Below are 19,299 nucleotides of genomic sequence, written 5' to 3'. Positions count from 1 at the left end.
GAGTTTTTGCCTGGGCTTGTTTTAAGACATGAGAAGACATTTTGAGCCTCATAACTATATACATGAAATTACAACCTATAACATTACTAAAACAACAATGCTCAGTGCATCATGAGCCTTCCAAAGACACCCGACATGACAAACTTTACATTGGATACCACACAATCATTTTATAAGGATGAACATGGGGGTGCAGGGTGTTCCCCCGAGGTACAGAGTGTCACAATAGTTTCTACAGAGGACAGGATTCTTTGGTTTGTTGTTTTAATCTCCATACTTCATAATACCAAATACCTGAAGAAAACAAAAAGTTAGCAGGGAAGTCTTATTTGAGATTATTGTGTTACCACTTCACTTAAATAAGTAGCTGACAGTCCAATAAAGTGTCTTCCCAAAATTAAGAAAATTAATTTCTCTCTCTCTTTCCATTTCTCTCCTTCTCTATCATGGAATTTTGGTTTCCTCCTGGGATATTTTTTTTTTGTTCCACTTCATACTGTGTGTGCGCACCTCTGCATCTTTTCCCCCACTGCAGTTCTCCAAGTCCTCTCTGCCACTTTTCCCTGGCCCCTTGCCAATATTGCTGCTCCCACACAGAAGAGGCATGCTAGTTTGCATTTTAAAGTTCAAGAGATAGGTACGTGGCAAAATACAACGATACAGAAAACTTTAAAAGAGTTTTATAATATGCCTACCACAAACAAATTCTGTATGAATATATGTCTAAATGCAGGTTTTTGGAACATTAGTACTTACAGAAGTTTTCTAGACTTCCCAGAGCTCTCTCTCAAACACACACACACACACACACTTCAATATCTGAGTAACTTCCACCCTTAATGGCACTTCAAGTAATACATAAGGGGTTTCTTAACATGCAAGTTTTAAGAATGCTGAGAAGAGCAGATAGGTGCAGTGTTCTTTTAAATTTAAACCGATAGTTCTCTCTGCATCTGTGACTTTCAGGAGCACTTTCCTACGCACACATCAGGCATCAAACTTCACTTTCTGTTTACAAGGACATTTATGTAGGTCAGGCCCAAAGTTTAGACAGTAGGGATTTTTTTATTTTGTTTTGTTTTCAGACTTAAACATTGGCCTAAAGGGTTGCAACTCAGACATTGCAGTACTCTGCTAGAGCATGTGAATAACAGTGAAATTAACCAGTTTATTTTCATTGCCCAACTAACCAAAATAAAAACAGAAAACTGTATAAATGGTGAAAAATATTTTTAAATATAATCCAAATTTTAATCACTTAAAATGTTAGTAATATAAAGAATCTTTATGGTAGTATATTAGATAGAAGTTGTACCTATGCAGGGCAGAGAACCTCATGAATGGGTGGATAGAATCTTTGTTCTTTTTCAAACACATCTACTCTATCATTTGACAGTAACTCCAAAATACACTAGCTGTAACAGATGCCTGAAGAGAAACAATTAAGAAGATCCATTTTTAGAGAGCCAACTAAAGTGAAGAGAAGAAAGCAGCTTGAAGTGTTCTTGTTTTTTTTTTTAAATCAGCTCATCAAATGATAAACACAGTGGCTCAGATATGTGCTCATCACCTTCCAATCCATACAAAATATAGCCATTAAAATCTTCTAACCCATTGCTCTATATCACATCCTTTTTTTTAACCTGTCCTCTGTCTTATCTTCAACTGCATTACATTTATACCTTGATTTAATCCTCATGCCCTTCACTCCATCCATCTCTACCTATTGTTTGTTCCTCATCACTTATATTGTATCCTGCCCTTCTATTTCACCAGTTACGCCAGTCCACCCAGCCATCCATTTGTTCACTTCTTCCACGTTTCTGCTTTCTTACACACTACCCTATATGCAAGGAAAGCCTTCCCAGAACTAACCAGAACAACTTTACAACATCTACCTCAAAACCCTCTTTTGCTATTGACCACTATGACAGACCCAGACCAGTGTGGTACAGGAGTCTGGTAGAGGGCAAATATACTGGTCACTGGATGAGGAGTTTTCTGTTCCCTGAGTGACCAAAGCAGGGGCTGCACTAGAGTAATCAGGAACCTGCTAGAACCAATTAAGGCAGACAGGCTGATTAGATCACCTGCAGCCAATCAAGGCAGGCTAATCAGGGCACCTGGGTTTAAAAAGGAGCTCACTCAGGTGAGAAGGAGCCAGAGGAGAAGAAGTGCATGTGCAGAGCTGGGAGCAAAAGGAGCTGAGAGGGTATACTGCTGGAGGACTAAGGAGTACAAGCGTTATCAGACACCAGAAGGAAGGTCCTGTGGTGAGGATAAAGAATGTGTTTGGAGAAGGCCATGGGGAAGTAGCCCAGAGAGTTGTAGCTGTCATGCAGCTGTTACAGGTGGCACTATAGACAGCTGCAATCCACAGGGCCCTGGGCTGGAACCCAGAGTAGAGGTTGGGCCTGGGTTCCCCCCAAACCTCCCAACTACTGATCAGACACAGGAGGAGTTGATCCAGACTGTGGGGAAGATCACTGAGGTGAGCAAATTTGCCAATAAGCGCAGGACCCACCAAGGTAGAGGAGGAACTTTGTCACATCATGGATAGCTAATATTAGTTTGTTTACTAAAAATATCCAAATGATTCAGAATCATCAAGCTGTCCACAGTTAGCCAATGTTACTTCATTCATCCTCCTTCCCTCACTGATTGTTTCATAAACATTCACCTCTGCCTTGTTTCAATTTAGGTTTTAACCTTTTCGGGTCAGGGATCACGTCTTCATTTAGAACAATACAGCCCTGATACTGACTGGGGCCTTTAGGGAATCACACAACCCAGATAAAATAAAATAAAACATTTTTCTTGTTGCCTTGCTATCAAATAGCATATATATATATTTAAAATTCTCAGAATGCAACACCTGGGATGGGGGAAGTAGACAATTGCTTATAAAAGTATGTTTATCCTGAAATATTGCGAGATGACATTACTAGATTTTAAGTCAGAAAACTGGAAGAGGAAATGAGATGCTCTATGTAACAGGAAATAGTTTGAAGCATAGGTGTTATCTAAAGGTGACCTGCAAACATAAAAAGTAAATTCCATTGACTTCAGCAATACATATTGATTGAATGCCCTCACTGAAAAGGCAAAGATAGACATTTAGCATGTAAGGCCAGATCAGACTATGTGCAGAGGACCGCCTGGGAGACGCTGAGTAGGCTCCACTCCAAATCACATCAAAGGAAACTGAAGGCACTCAAGACAGGCACTCAACATCTTGCAGGATTGGGCCCATGAACAATCCAAATTTTCCCTTTTCTGTTCTTATTTCAGGTCTTGAGAATTCAGACATCTGGCTCCTGATTCTCTGCAATACTCCACTGGACCCCATGCTGTGATATCACAACTACTAAGGAAGCTTTCTGGAGCACTGAACCCATCTATAGGGAGCTGAGGGCTCTTCCAAGGGCTTTGTGTAGTTTTCCAAGTTACTTTAAAGTCATATAACATTCCTCTTTTCTTCAGTATCTATATTCAGAGGTCTGGCTCTAGAGTACCTCATTGGTACCTGAAGCATCACAGTTGATCAAGACAGACATGTCTTCAGAATATCTCAGAGAAAAAAGTATGGCTTAGTTGTTTATAAGATTAATGTGTCTCATTCTAATTAATAGGGTCACTGTCCACATATTGGACAAGTAAATTAAATTTACATCTTATTTGCAGTTCACCTTTTTAAATTTTTTTTTAAATCTACTAATCTCTAGAATACTCAATACTAACAAAAAGTGGTGCTGCTATGTACATGCAACCACAGAAGGTAAAGAATAGATGGAGGAGTTGTGCTACCTAACAAGTGCAGCAATTGCTTTGAATAAAAAAAAAAATCCAAGAAAGCTCTAGGGCAAATAAATAACATTAAAAAACCCCACAGATCTTCAAAGCAACATTGATTGTGGATCAAAGTGAAAGGCCATCAAAACCTCCCGAAGCAGCAATATTTCTGCATGTCTAAAAAGAATGAACTTAGAAGAAATATGGAAATAATAGTAGGTCTCTGTTAAGCCAACAACAAAGAAACCCTTAGTGTAGTAAAACAAAGTCATGTCAAATCCCCATTTTTAGAAATGCATGAACTTCCTTTCATAACGTTTTAAACTGTATTTATAGTAACAAGAGTGAAGACTGGAGACAAAAATCAAAGGTATTATTACAAAGCTCTAGTTATACATGTTACTATTCTGATTTTTGGTCCCATTTGTGGGCTTCAAATATAAAGACATACTGCAATATAATTCCATACCGCTGTATGAGCTACTTCAACTACACAATCTCAGTAGAACAGAGGACAAGTGACCGGTAACCAGATTTGGACAGCCAGCCACACTAAACGTAAACATACAGGCTAATAACCACAACTCCAAAGTAGTTATTTTTTAAAACAGCAAATTCTTTAATTGGCATACAAACTTGCTACTTTTTTTAAAGTCTTTTAATTTCAACTATTATGTAGGAACAATAATTTATTCTTAAGACCTGTAGTGCCAGGAAGCTACAAAAAGAAATACTCAGAACCAAAGCATTAGAACACCCCAGTTCACTCATCTCCTGTACCAAGAAGATTCTGCATAGTGCAGCAAAACAGGCACAATGCTAAGCAATTGGAGCAAACCTCTACATTCATTTAATTATGAATAGGGCTTGGAGGAGGAAAAGCAGGCATTAGAGGGTAATCTAGTGAACATAAGTGATGTGAAAATCTACTAGTTTCAGAATTTTCAGCTACTCCCACTATCAAGTGGAAGTTACAGTTTAAGTATGCTTTAGAGCTGTGCTTAGAATAAAGACAAAAGGACAGTGATGAGGGCAAGTTATTCACAGAAATTCTTTCAAACGGTTCTGATAAAACACCATCCTTTATAGGCAGATGCTCAATGCCTCATGAAATATACTGGCTACGCTGGTCTTGAGGGTTTACCAGCCTGCAGCATCTGCTCCCTTCAAGCCTATTTTACCTATCTGGGTCATAAGTAAAGCAGTATGCCTCGCAGCCATAACTAATGGCTGAGTGTTGTTCTATGACAACTCCGATCTATACCATTGAAGGACTGAACCTCAAAAGAACAAACCCCTTCAGTTTAACTTCAAATTTGTGTTGACATTTTCCAAGTGATCCATTCATTCCCAACAGCCATGCATTTGTAAATCTACATTCATTTCATTATTTTAGAGTCTTCCTCAATTTTAAAGTGACTGAACTTAGAATGTGAAACTACACAGAGACAAAAATTACCAGAACTGCTGGCTTATGACATCTATTAAAAATATAAACAGCTGGTCTACAATCAATGCTTTTGTGATGCATCTGTACTGTGTATGTCTTGTGCAACCAATGAACTTGGAATATCCAACTCAAGGCACCAAATTAGTATAGGACAGAAGTTAATATTTCAGGACTTATAATACTGGTCTTAAGAACACCTAGAACTGAGGAGGCACAAGCTTTTCCATTCAATGGTGTCATTTTTGGTTGCTTTAACTTTTTCAGTCTTTAAGCTTTTTCCTGAAATTTGGCAGGTTTGCTCTCTCTCTGAGCAAACAAACAACTAAGTTTAAAGAATATATGAGCCAAAACAGTTCAATTGTACTCTCCTCCTCCCTCCCCCATTTATAAAGTGCTATGTTTTTCTCTCTGATTAGTGGAGGTGAGTGAGGAAAGAGGTAGGGTGCTACATATGGAAAGAAGTTAGACCTCAAAGGAACCCTGCCATCCTCCAAAAAATACAGGCCAAGGAATGTCTCCAGGGTTCCTGCCTTATTGATTGCACAGTCTAAAACATTTTAATGTGATATAGTAAACAGCTGACTATAGTCGCATTTGTTAGTTTCTTCTTTCATTAAGACTCTCTACAAAAAACATTACAAGAATGTCAAGATGACAGACGATTTATTCAAGTATCAAGAAATGATAAATGTAAGGTTGCCTATCAACCTTAAGCATGATCGCTTGGATATATGCATTACAGAACAGCCTTATTATAAAATAATCTACTATTTTTTTTCTGCAGAACTGTTGCCTCTTTCTTTGTGCATGCTGAACAAGGAATAAGACAGGGCTGTGTAATGATATGGGTGTGAGGTCCAGATTATCCCTGCTTTATTCTATGTAATTGTTGTATGGGGCATATGAGTTTGAAGTGAGGACGCTACGGACACCACTATATCCACTTCTACCATGACTAGTGTATAGCTTAGGGCTAAGGAACTAGACTGCAACCCAGGGAATCTGCATTCTTTTTCTGCCTCTTTCAGAGATTTCCTATGCAACCTTGGACAACACATTTAATCTCTCTGTGCTTCGGTTCTGCATAGGTACAATATTTAATAATACTTAACTTCACAAGCGTGTTGTAGGGCTAAATCAATTTACATTTGCAAGGCTCTCAGGTACTACAGTGATGAGTGTCAAATAAGAGAAAAAACATTTTAGTTAGTCCACAGTTTGGAAAATGTGCAGTACATGAAGCACGGGGCCACACACTGGAGGAACAAAGAGGACAAAGTGAAAAACTCAGCTATTTCATTCACTGAGCACTGTCCCCATTCTGTATTGTGTGAGCTAGAGGTGCTATGGAAAAAACAGTGCATGAACATATAATTTTGAGACTGTACTGTAATGCATACACATACACAAGGGAGCAGAGTTAAGGTTATCTTACAATCTTAACTTTGTCATTTCATAACTTGGGAGTAATTCACTTTACAAGCTTAACACACTTGTAGGTTTTTATAGGAAATATAAAAAAATGAGTATCAGTACTTATAACTTATTAATTCAACCTTCCTATTCTTAAAAATAAAGAAATTCAGAAGCCAATCAATTGTATAACGTAGATATTGATCTAGCTAGCTCATGAGTCATTACGTGTGAGTATGTATCAATCACTTCATTCTTTACTTGTCGTTGGAAAGAAATTGATTTAATCAAGCCTTGCAGTAATACATTATTGATGTATTCCAAGAAAATGGAATCATAATGAACCATCAGGTCCTTTACATAAAATACTATAAGTACTCCACAGATTTGGCCTCAATAAAGATCTGCTAGCATGAATCCCTGCACTAGTAGATCCTGATGCAGAATCAGGGTCAAAGCAAGCAGTCTGTGCATAAGTCATATAGGAAACAGATTATGGACAAGCTTCTGGACAATTTAGTAACTTTAGGAGGCTGAACAACATTTTGTACAACAGGCAACGTGCTTCATCACCCACTCTTCATATAAAGCAACTACCAGTCCTAGTAGGTTTACACAATCAAGGCTGTTCTGAGTGAGAAAAAGAATGCCACTCAAACAGAGAGAGTTTCCCTATCTATATCAGATCAATCTATGTTCTAGAAGCTATTGAACTTTTCCACAGAGTTGACTACACCTTAAGAGATTTTCCTTGCACAGACCACCTCCCTTCCCATTCATGATGGCTTATATTCCCTGTGGCAGCTACAGCAATTGCTTACATGCAAAACTAACATTAGGATAGAATTCCAAGTATTTTAAACATCTTTTAATGAAGTTTAGCAGCTTACAATACAACAAAAGCCAGCCACAAGCCACAGCCACAAACAACCATAAAGAGCTATAAAGTTAATGAGTTTGGGAACATCTATTCTAGTCATTAGTTTGGGGAAGAGAGTGCCTTCTTAATACACTTACTCCTTTACCAGGATCCACAGAGTTAAGGAAAGACAATAGTGAGAAAGTAAGAACCTTGGGCCTGGCACATTTCCTGTTTTAGACAGACATATTTTTCAACTCTAAAAGTGCCTACATCAAACCACCCTTGCTAAAGCTGAACTAACTGTAGTATATTTTTTTTTGCCACATGTCCAATGAACCTTATATGTTCAATCAATGCAAGACTCCTATGAGGCACTGGCAGTGACATCTATAGTTAGGACTGCCTCTTATTTTGATACAAATTATGCAGTGGAAGCACTGAAAGGCTGAAATTCCTATGTAATGCTCCATAGTCCCACAAGACACATCCTTTCAAAAAGGACTGTGCTTCACAGCCATTCTAAGACAAAAAATAAATAAAACAGACATTCACTAGCACCACAAGAAAAGGATCACATTCTTTTGATACTAATTTAATTGTTGAAATAATCAGTAAAATATGAAATTGATATGAATAACCAAAAAAACCCACCCAATATAAACAGCAGCAGATCTTTCTAGCTGTCCTCTTTCTATAACCGCATCTAACTGATGCTGAAACAACCCCATCTTCAGGGAAAGCATACGCACTATAGTGTACAACCACACATGCTGTATTGTACACACACACTGTGAAATTCCTAGAATGGAGAGAACTCACACAAAAGGGTCCTGAAGCACAAAGTAAATGATGTGTCCTAATACACTTAAGTGAACAATAAAACAAAGTCACATAAAACAGATACTGGAGAAAGACGACGACAAATAATTCCTCAAACCTCTGGGAACACATTAAGTCTTTAGAGCCAGATAGCTTTCTGAGGGGTGGGATTGATTGCCTGGGCTATTTCTCTACACAGATGGGTGGAGAGGAATCCCTGGATAATTCTCTCTCCTACACACACTAATGGAGTGATGGGAAATCCTTGGATCTTTCACTTACATATATTTTAAAGGGGGGGAAGGACTTTTCTGGGATATTTGAAACAAATACACGGGATAGGGAGAAGGGAATTTCTCTCTCTCACACACACACACGATGTTTTTCGACACACACTAAAGAAAGGTGTAGCTATTTCCCCACACATTACAGGGAAAAGGGAGAGCTATGTCTCTCTCACATATACACACTACAAGAGGGGCTACCCTGGTAATTTCACACACACGCATACCAGGGAAAGGAGGCGCCCCCTGGGGATGAGGGAACTTCACACGCAGTGTGTGTGGGGGGGGCGGATTCCCCTGGCTAGCCCCTCACACACCCTTATAAGGGGGGAGGCTAGGTTGCCACTCACACCCGCTACCGCCCGACGAGTCAATCGCTTCGCTCACCAAGCCCTGCACGCTCACTCCAACATCCCCTACTGATTGCAACAAAGCCGGGGGGGGAGGGTCCTGTACGGGGCTGACCGCCCCCTCCACTCGCCGGGGGCTCGCCCGCCCGCACCATGCGAACGCGGCACCTACCAGGCGGGCAGCCTCGGCCCAGGTGCGGTCCTTCTTCTTCCTCTTGTCTTTCATGTTTGCATCTCATTGAGATGGTTCTAGGGGGGCGGGGGGAGGGCGGACTGGAGCGTGCGGGGGAGGGGGGCCCGGAGGGGCTCCACACAGACAAGGCTACACGGGCGCGGAGCTCCGGAGCCCCCGGGGCGGGGGGAGGAGAAGGGGGCTGGGCCGGCTCGGGCTCGGGCTCCCGCAGCAGCACAGCTGACAGCTTGAGGGATGCTCCGCTACTCTCACAACAATGCACTATGACGTCACACAGGGGAATGGCGACCGCACCAAACATCCCAGCCAAGGCGGACGCCCTCGCGAGGAAACCGAGCGCGAGACCAGAGCGATTCAAAAACCTCGCGAGAGCTGTGAGGGCGGCTGCCTCTGCCCAATGGGGGGGCGCTAAGCGGAGACTACATATCCCAGGGTGCAGTGCGCAGCCAGCCGGCGGAGCGAGCTGGAGCATTGCCCCATGGGAAGTGTAGTCTCCCCTAGGCAGCGTGGCTAGAAGCCGCTGCGCGTTGTTGCCAAAATTGCTAGGCAAAGCCAGAAACTTGTATACGCGTCTGTCATAGGAGGGGCAGCGCTCGGTTATTATAATGTGTGGGGGGACAGCTAGGCACTATGGCAAGAACGTGGTCATTTAAAGGTGATGCCTATTAGAGCTGGCTTGCTGTGCTTTCAATTATAAAATAAAATGTTATTTTTAAATCCCACCAAACCTGTTAGGGCTATTGCCAAGCAATATATACACCTTAAAGAATCAGAACAGTGTAGGTTACAAAAATTAAAATCTGCATCCACAGCCTCCATCCATGTAGATCCCTGAGACACACTTACATCCACACACTGTAGCTCTGCTGCACTTCCCGTACCACAACCATACCTCCATTCTGCCATCCTATGTTCTATCTCCCAATGTATGAACCATCAGCAGTCTCACCGCCTCCTCAATCAAATACCCTCTTTCTATTCACCTGCCCTTTACAAGGCAGAGACGATAACATCTCACCTCTTACCTTGCATAAATCTTCCCACAATAGTTGATACCACAACATTTTCATGTCTTACTCTGTATATATTGCCCCACCCTCTCAATAGCCTAGCAACATCACTATAAATTTATTATTCACTCTACCACCCACACACAGGACCGATATCCACCCTAATCCATCTAAGGTACACATTTTTGTCCCAAAGTATCTCATACTAAAACAGGCTATAAACAAAAGCCCTTATCCTGCAAAGATTTCCACACAAGCTTAATTCTAAGTATGTGAATAATCCCTTTGAAATCAATGGAACTACTTGCGGTGAGGGTTAAACAAATGGTTGAGTATCTGCAGAATCAGGGGGACTCAATCCTGGAATTACTAATGATAACCAGTAACGTTCATGGTAGGAAGTATTCTCCTGGATTGCTTATTCTACACAGGGGACTGAATGGATAAGCTTACAGTATAATACAGTACTTTCCCTTAGTCATTTAAAAATTGAAAAGTAGCTATGATGCTTACCATATACCCATAATGATGTTATGTGGACAGTATACATGATAGTAAGGTATAGAAATTGTTTGGAGCATTTTATTTCTGAATTGTCTGGTTTTCAATTTTATTTTTCAAACTACAACATTCTAATGAAATTCATTTTATTGTATGTTCATAACTTTCCAACTTTAACTGTCTTAAAGTTTATATACCGGTATATATATTTTAAAAAGCAAATGAAATTAAACACACCCTTTATATACAGTCTCCTAAAAGAATTAACAAGAATTAACCAAGGGCTTGACACATCTTGAGCCCAATAATGGATACTCTTTCCCCTGGTACTATTACAGATTGTATCTTTTCCAGTTTGTTATTTACCTGTACATGAAGTTCACATACTCCTCTAGTGGGAATAAACTCACCACTGAAGACCACATGTTTTAGCCATATACCTTCACTGTCTGTGGCTTTTCTTTGAGAGTTACTAGCAGTATTTCTACTGTCGGACTGGTGTCTAATTTAAAAATTATAAATGTCCCATTTGTTTTCAGATCGATAGTTCATTCATCTTGTGCTTCAGCATAGTCCATTACGCCGCTGAGCTAATGGTGCTATCATGATGCCCTTTGTCCACACTATGCACAGACTGCTGGTACTTGCAAACTCTTTCAAAGTGATGTAATCCATTGTCATTCTTGCATTTTTACATATGGTGGGCATTATCCTAGCTTGCATTGGTTGCCACAGCATGTGCAGCTCCTTGTGCTGTTCTTGTTTGACTTTGACTCTAAGCTCTATGTGCCTTTATGCCTCTGATCTCTTCATGCACTTCCCGTACCACCAAATGGCATACACAACACCCCCTTGCAGCCCAGTATGACACTACTCATCCTGCTCCAGTGGTTCTCTAATGGTTGGCCACTGCCTCTTGCAGGGTCCAGTACTGAGGAACCCAAGCCTTCCAACTAAGCCATTCTCCAGTTCCATCCCTTCTTCTGTATAAAAGTCCCCAAACAAGAGAAAACAAGGCACTAAAAAGAGTGTTGTCTGGCAAGTTTTTGGCAGGACTCCATCCTTGTCTTCAGGTTCTGTCTTCTGTCTCCCTGGGCCCAGTCTCCCTATCAATAGACTTGCCTAGCTGGCATGCTGTCTCAGATTCCTGCATACAACTGCCTCAGTTAACTGAAAATGAATACATTAAATCCTTCAGAATCAGTCACTATCAAAAATTCTGAGCAATATTGCTCCTCCTTGTATCAGACGAGAGGTTGCCACTGACAAGTTACTGGAGAAAGTACACGCCGACCAGGGCCGTCCCTAGGCATATGCCTCATACACAGCTGCATAGGGCACCATGAAATTTAGGGTACCACCAAATTGCCCCAAATTTCATGAGCCCTAGGCAGCTACGTGCTGCATACGCGGCAGCACCAGCCCCGGCGACCAGCCCTATCCCTCGGTCGGCCCCTGCCTCTGCTACTGCTTCTGGCTGATGTCTCACCACCCACTGGAAGGATTGCATCCCCCTGCTGGAAGGATTTGGGTGAATCATTCCATGATGATCTTTTCTGCCACCTGAATCCCGGTATGTACCTCTGGCTGGAGCCACTACCGCCAGTGTTCTTTCAAGCTCTGAGCAACCACCCATGGCCATGCACCAGCGGTAAATTTCTCAAGGCAGAATTGGTGTTGTTAGGTTTCTGGTGAGATGCTGAAGGTGTCTAAGATGGCTACTTTGACATGCATGTAGTCTAGGACACTCATCACATCAAGACTCCAAGATGTGGCGGGTCAAGTAAAGGGCTGATAAGGTGGCCCAGCTCTCTTTGGGCCATCGGTCTGACAGCAACCTGCTTGAAAGTGACAAGTAACATCTCAAGGTCGTCTGCAGGTCCCATTTTGGTCAGCTTTACTGGGATGGGTGGGGTTGGATCTGTCTCCCCCTCCTCCAATGGTTAGGCTCAAGTTGCCCAGGGTGGTTGTAGGAGTGTTGCCATCTGCTGAATGAGCCAATGTTGTTGCCCCTGGTGTTGTGCTATCACTTCTTTAATCAAATGCTGATGTTGCTGCTGCTTTGCCACCTGTTGCTGCTGTTGGGTGGTGAGCTGCTGCAGCAGCTGGCTCTGCTGTTGCTGCTGCTGGGCAGCCTGCTGCTGTTGGTTTTTGAGAACCCATGTTAGCAGTTTCTTACTATCCATCCCTGGTGTTCTCTGTGTGTGTTTTTCTCTTCTTATGGTCTACAATCAGGCCTGGGTCACTGTCGTGCCCTCCTTCTCCACCAAATGTAAGAGGATCCCTGGTGGCCCAGTGGTTAGCACCCACCCAGTAATAGGGACAGTGGTAGGGGAGCCCAGGCCCACCCACTCCACTGGGCTCCAATCCAGTATCCTAAGATGGTCAACAGAGGGTCAATCCTAGAGGCCCTTCTGATTTACCCTCTCTGGGTTACTTCCTACCACTGCTTTCCTCCTTCAGCTTCTGGTCACAGATAAAGGGTGGGTGAGGAGGGAGAGAAGAAACCAAACCACCAACATCAGTGGGGCTCAGCATAAAGTCCTATTCCCTTAGGGAGACTTCTCCAGCACCTTTTTCAGGAGCCTTCTGGGTATGTCTGTACATCTCCCCAGCCTCCCACTTTCTAAGCTAGGTTGCTCCCTTGTCAACTCTGTCTCCAGTTGGAGCAAGCTCTGCAGGGTGGGAAGGGTGGGTCTACCTGGTGCCAGTACTATCCAGTTAACCCCTTCCAGCCCAGTGTGGGGTTCGTAGACCCCATCATAGTATTTTATATTGTTTTCTTAAATAAAAGAACTAAGAACACGTCTAGTATCAGTTTTAAAAACAAAGCCATTTTTCAGTTACTTGATCATTAAGAACACAGGGGCAGATCATTAGATGATGTAAATTGTCATAGCTCCATTGAGTTCAATGGAACTATGACAATTTACACCACCTCAGGATCTGCTCCATTGTCTTAGACGCAAACTCTTTCATTTGTTACATTTTTGTAACTCAAAACAACCAAACCAAACATTCTTAAATTTGGCAAACAAACAAACAAACAAACAAAACCACACAGACAGCAAATTCAGACCAACCTGGAAAGTTTTAACTTGAAACTGTTACTTTGTCAAAGTTAAAACAGGTTGAAAATAGGGTTATTGTACAAAAATTCATCCTCATCTTTAACTCTCACTTCATTAGTAGGATATTATGGGCCCAGTGCAGTGTGCTCTTGGCCTTGTAGTATTAAGACCACACATGCTGATTAGAAAGTCTAGAGGTAAAGAACGGGTTTACAGTATATTTTTAACATGTGATTCCAATGAGAGGTACAAATCATTCAGTTTCTATATATATATAAAAAAATGAAAGAGAGAGAGAGAGAGAAATTCCTCAGTGACTTACCCAGAAAATATTCAAAGATTTAGCCTTACTTACCATTCATTGCTCATGGGCAAGAAAGAAAAAGTGGGCCTTAAAGTGTGCCCTGAATACTAACAAAACGTGGATTGCTATGGATCTGGGGAGGAAGTGAGCTCCAAAGTTATGTTATTTTTTGGTATGTTTAATCATCTGGACTGAATTGTCTGGCTTTGAATGTTTTCAGTCTGTACAGTATGTGTGAATTACAGCATTGTCAGGATGTTAAGGATGAGCCCAAATTAGAGCTCTAAGAAACAGATAGTACTACCTCAAATATGGTCATAATCAAGCCATAAATTGCTACCAGGCATAACCACAGCTCTATGAATAGTAATGCCTTTCATTTTTGAACTTACAAGAATGTAATACATTGCTTGAATTGCTTCTTTGGGAGGAGAACATGTCACTTTCCCAATAAAATATGTCAGGAAACTTCTTGACTTTGAAGTATAAATACTATAGGTGTATGACTGCTCTGAATCACAGCCGTCTACATTTTTAATCAACCAATTATGGAACACACTGAAGCTGTTAAAATGTGGAAGAAATATACCATGAGGATTATAGGACCGTTGAAAGTTATTGAAATCTGCCCTTTAGTAAAAAGGTCAAAACCTGTAAGTTCCAGATGGAATATTACTCTCTAAGTGGAAAATCCAAAATGTTAGAGGGATTTTTACTGACAGTGTTGAAGGAATATTAAGATTTTGAATTTAAAAAGAATAACATTCCACAAAATGTGAAAAAATGATGGTTGAAAGTGCCAATACATCATCTTTTTTTAAATGTTACATTTTTATGACCATCCTGTTTGATCACAAAGTTTTCTTCATTTTGCAAGTGCTCTCTCACTCTCTTTTTTTCTCTTTTGCTGCTGAGACAGGAAAAAATAAATAATATATATTTATATATACAAATTCAGTTGCACATTTATAGTGCATATATATATTAGTATATATATTAGTATTCAGGGCACACTTTAAGGCCCACCTTTTCTCCCTTGCCCATGAGGCAATGGATGTTAAGTAAGGCTGAGTCTTTGACTATTTTTTGGATAAGTCACTGAGGAATTTGTTCATTATATATATACATTTTCTCCTTCATGATTTCTGAATAATTTTTCTTCATGAAATGCTTCTAAATTAAGAAGAAATGCCACTTATAATGGAAACATGGGCAAAGTACTAAAAGGACATCACAGGGAATTTTAAACTGAAATCACCACAGAAAGAAGATAACAGAATATCAGACTCAAGGGGCAAAATCTTGGCTTCATTAGGGAGAGTTTTGCCATTAGCTTCAATGGGATTCCAATTTCATCCAAGATCCACATTCAGATCTGAGATTTTTGTTCTCAAACATGTTGTTGTAATTCACTTTTTCCATAATGTACAGTCACTGTTGCATGATTCTTAGAATTTGCTAGTGGTAGCAATATCAGCAAGTGAAATCACAATTAATGCATGTCACCACCAGTGTAAAATGGTTTATGTGTCTAATTGTATTTTGTGGTTCATCATCTAAGACCAGTATTCTCTCAGAAGCGACATGACTAATCACTTTGGAAAAGTAGTTCATTTAAAAATATCAGCAAAAATCAACATATTTGTGTTTCTCTGAAATGAGTGGCTAAAAATATAATTAAAATAACTATTGAGGTTTTTGAGAGCAGTAAACATAATTAACAGATCCCCTTTTATTTAGACTGACAATTTTGTTTTAGGAGAACACAGATAATTTATTTAAACTAATTCCTCATTTAAATTGAGTGCTAATTGCTAAATTGTTTCTTCATAATGTTACCACAGAAAAATGTGTATCAGATGCAAACACAGAGATTGATAGTTTCAACTTTAGTGTAATTGCTCATTTTTCTTCATCAGAAATGAACAAAAGATCATTAACAGTGATTAATAAGAAAATATTTCAATAAATAACATAAGTGTTCTAAAATCTTCAGTATTGCTAAAATGTATCTGTCACACTTAAGTGATTACTTCCTGTGTTCTCTGTATTTTGATTAAAATAATATGACTATCAGGCAGCACATTGTTCTACATCTGAAAAATGAGATGTAGAACAATGCAGTGATTAGCTACCTTTCAGTAAGTAAAACCAATGTTACAATCAGACAATAACAGGATATGGACATTTGAATAACTTTGTTATAATAATTATTCACTCAGTAAGACATTTATAAATTCTTGTGTGTCTTTGATCATGAAATTCTCTCATAGGAAATTGTTATACTACACTCTGTTTCTCTGCCCATTTGATTTAAGTTTAACCAAGCCATAGATTTATACTCTGTATCCATCTGTATCGTACCCTCAAACGCGTGAATCTTGAGATCATCGATACACACACACACACACCCTGTTCCTGTGATTACTTAAAATTCTTCCCATTTGCATTCAGCCATTGAATTATGCATGGATCAAATAAGTTAATATCCTAAGGGCATTGCAACAGGATTTATAAATCCCACTCTATGGCAGAGATGGGAAGGGCTAGAGCAGTACCAGGCCAGGGAGGCCCTGCCCCTCCAGCACTGCTGAGCATGCTCCTGGGAGAAGACCAGGATAAAGGGAGCTTCAGTGACCCTGGGGTGGTGGATGAGAAAGAAGCCATTTTCTGGAGGAATACTGCTTTGCAGCAACAGGAGTGGAAGATTCTACCAAAAGGACCTGGCTGAGTGTCTTCCCTCTCACTCAGACACTCCCCAGGAGGGAGAACTGTGGGAAAGGGCTCAATAAGTCAACAGGCATTGGCCCTAGACTGTAGGGGTTTGGAAGTAAAGACTCCAAGCCCACTGTGACTATGCCCCAAACTGAGATGCAGTGGTGGTAGGAAGTTGGCTGGCTGAATTTAGGCTGGTGCACACAACTTGACTTTCAGGGCCCTGAACCAGGACCTAGTGGAGAGGGAGGGTCCAAGCTTCCTATCTACCTTGGAGCTATGTTCCTTACTCCAAGGAGGGCAGAGTTAGGGCTTACCATCAAACAGGCGAGACTAACTAAGATGGGGTGGGCAAATTATAGCCTGGAAGCCGCTTCCAGCCCTTCAGACATTTTAATCTGGCTCTCAAGCTCCCGCCGGGGAGTGGGGTTGGAGGGCTTGGCCTGCTCCGCGTGTGCCATGGCTCCCGGAAGCAGCGGCATGTCCCCCCTCTGGCTCCTATGCATAGGAGAAGCCAGGGGGCTCTGCACACTGCCCCCGCCACCTCCGCAGCTCCCATTGGCCAGGAACTGCGGCCAATAGGAACTGAAGGGGCGGTGCCTGCAGACAGGGCAGAGCGCAGAGCCATCTGGCTGTGCCACTGCGTAGGAATCAGAGGGGGGACATGCCGCTGCTTCTGGGAGCTTCTTGAGGTAAGCGCTGCCCAGAGCCTGCATCACTAACCCCCTCCCACACTCCAGCCCTGGTCCCCCTCCCACCCTTTGAACCCCTTGGTCCCAGCCCAGAGCACTCTCCTGCACCCCCAACTCCTCATCCCCAGCTCTCACTCCCCCCCCACACCCCAATCCCCTGCCCCAGCCCAGAGCCTCCTCCCACAACCCAATCTTCTCATTTCTGGCCCCACCCTAGAGCCCGCACCCCCAGATGGAGCCCTCATCCCCTCCCAAACCCCAATCCCCAATTTAATGAGCATTCATGGCTCGCCATACAATTTCCATACCCAGCCTCGGGCCAAAAAGTTTGCCCACCCCTGAGCTAAGACCTCATATCCAGAGGACAGGGACACCTTAAACTAACAGAGACTGGAATCAGAGACCCAGCACTCTAGGCATGTGGACTGAACAAACCACCCTGCTACAGGCTTGTTTTCAGGGCAAGTTACTATGCTGCAAGCCAGCAAGTGAATCTACAGCAAATCATAGAATCTCAGGGTTGGAAGGGACCTCAGGAGGTCATCTAGTCCAACCCCCTGCTCAAAGCCAGACCAATCACCAACTTTGTCAAGCCTGATCTTAAAAACCTCTAAGGAAGGAGATTCCACCACCTCCCTAGGTAACCCATTCCAGTGCTTCACCACCCTCCTAGTGAAAAAGTTTTTCCTAATATCCAACCTAACCTCCCCCACTGCAACTTGAGACCATTACTCCTTGTTCTGTCATTTGCTACCACTGAGAACAGTCTAGATCCATCCTCTTTGGAACCCCCTTTCAGGTAGTTGAAAGCAGCTATCAAATCCCTCCTCATTCTTCTCTTCTGAAGATTAAACAATCCCAGTTCCTTCAGCCTCTCCTCATAAGTCATGTGCTCCAGCCCCCTAATCATTTTCATTGCCCTCTGCTGGACTCTTTCCAATTTTTCAACATCTTTCTTGTAGTGTGGGGCCCAAAACTGGACATGGTACTCCAGATGAGGCCTCACCGACGTCAAATAGAGGGGAATGATCACTTCCCTTGATCTGCTGGCAATGCCCCTACTTATACAGCCCAAAATGCCATTAGCCTTCTTGACAACAAGGGCACACTATTGACTCATATCCAGCTTCTCATCCACTGTAACCCCTAGGTCCTTTTTTGCAGAACTGCTGCCTAGCCATTTGGTCCCTATTCTGTAGCAATACATGGGATTCTTCCATCCTAAATGCAGGACTCTGCACTTGTCCTTGTTGAACCTCATCAGATTTCTTTTGGCCCAATCCTCTAATTTGTCTAGGTCCCTCTGTATCCTATCCCTACTCTCCAGCGTATCTACCACTCCTCCCAGTTTAGTGTCATCTGCAAACTTGCTGAGGGTGCAGTCCACGGCATCCTCCAGATCATTAATGAAGATATTGAACAAAACCAGCCCCAGGACCAACCCTTGGGTCACTCTTCTTGAAACCGGCTGCCAACTAGACATGGAGCCATTGATCACTACCTGTTGAGCCCAATCTAGCCAGCTTTCTATCCACCTTACCGTCCATTCATCCAGCCCATACTTCTTTAACTTGCTGGCAAGAATACTGTGGGAGACCGTATCAAAAGCTTTGCTACAGTCAAGGAATAACTCATCTACTGCTTTCCCCACATCCACAGAGCCAGTTATCTCGTCATAGAAGGCAATTAGGGTAATCAGGCATGACTTGCCCTTGGTGAATCCATGCTGACTGTTCCTGATCACTTTTCTCTTCTCCAAGTGCTTCAGAATTGATTCCTTAAGGACCTGCTCCATGATTTTTCCAGGGACTGAGGTGAGGCCAACTGACCTGTATTTCCCCAG

At 42.0% G+C, this 19,299-nt stretch overlaps 1 protein-coding gene across 14 annotated transcripts in view; it reads right to left on the bottom strand.

Moving 5' to 3' along the window:
• The window catches only part of ASXL3 (ASXL transcriptional regulator 3), a 147,649-nt gene extending 138,215 nt beyond the window's left edge, over positions 1 to 9,434 (bottom strand). For 9 of the 14 annotated variants that reach the window (XM_039524848.1, XM_039524847.1, XM_039524849.1 and 6 more), the window contains exon 1: positions 9,143 to 9,434. Coding sequence is in view for 3 of the 14 variants with exons in the window: in XM_039524839.1 (XP_039380773.1) it covers positions 9,143 to 9,196 (54 nt within the window). In the remaining 11 variants the exon portion in view is untranslated. Of the gene's footprint in view, positions 1 to 9,007; positions 9,073 to 9,142 lie in introns of those variants that run through there. The other 5 variants (XM_039524843.1, XM_039524846.1, XM_039524852.1 and 2 more) reach the window with 5 other exon arrangements.
• Between the last annotated feature and the right edge of the window lie 9,865 nt (positions 9,435 to 19,299).

The sequence above is a fragment of the Mauremys reevesii genome, linkage group 2, assembly GCF_016161935.1.
Source record: "Mauremys reevesii isolate NIE-2019 linkage group 2, ASM1616193v1, whole genome shotgun sequence".
In the NCBI taxonomy this organism is placed as follows: domain Eukaryota; kingdom Metazoa; phylum Chordata; order Testudines; family Geoemydidae; genus Mauremys; species Mauremys reevesii.
Note: the sequence above shows the minus strand (reverse complement) of the source record. Positions and strands in the feature narration are given on the sequence as shown.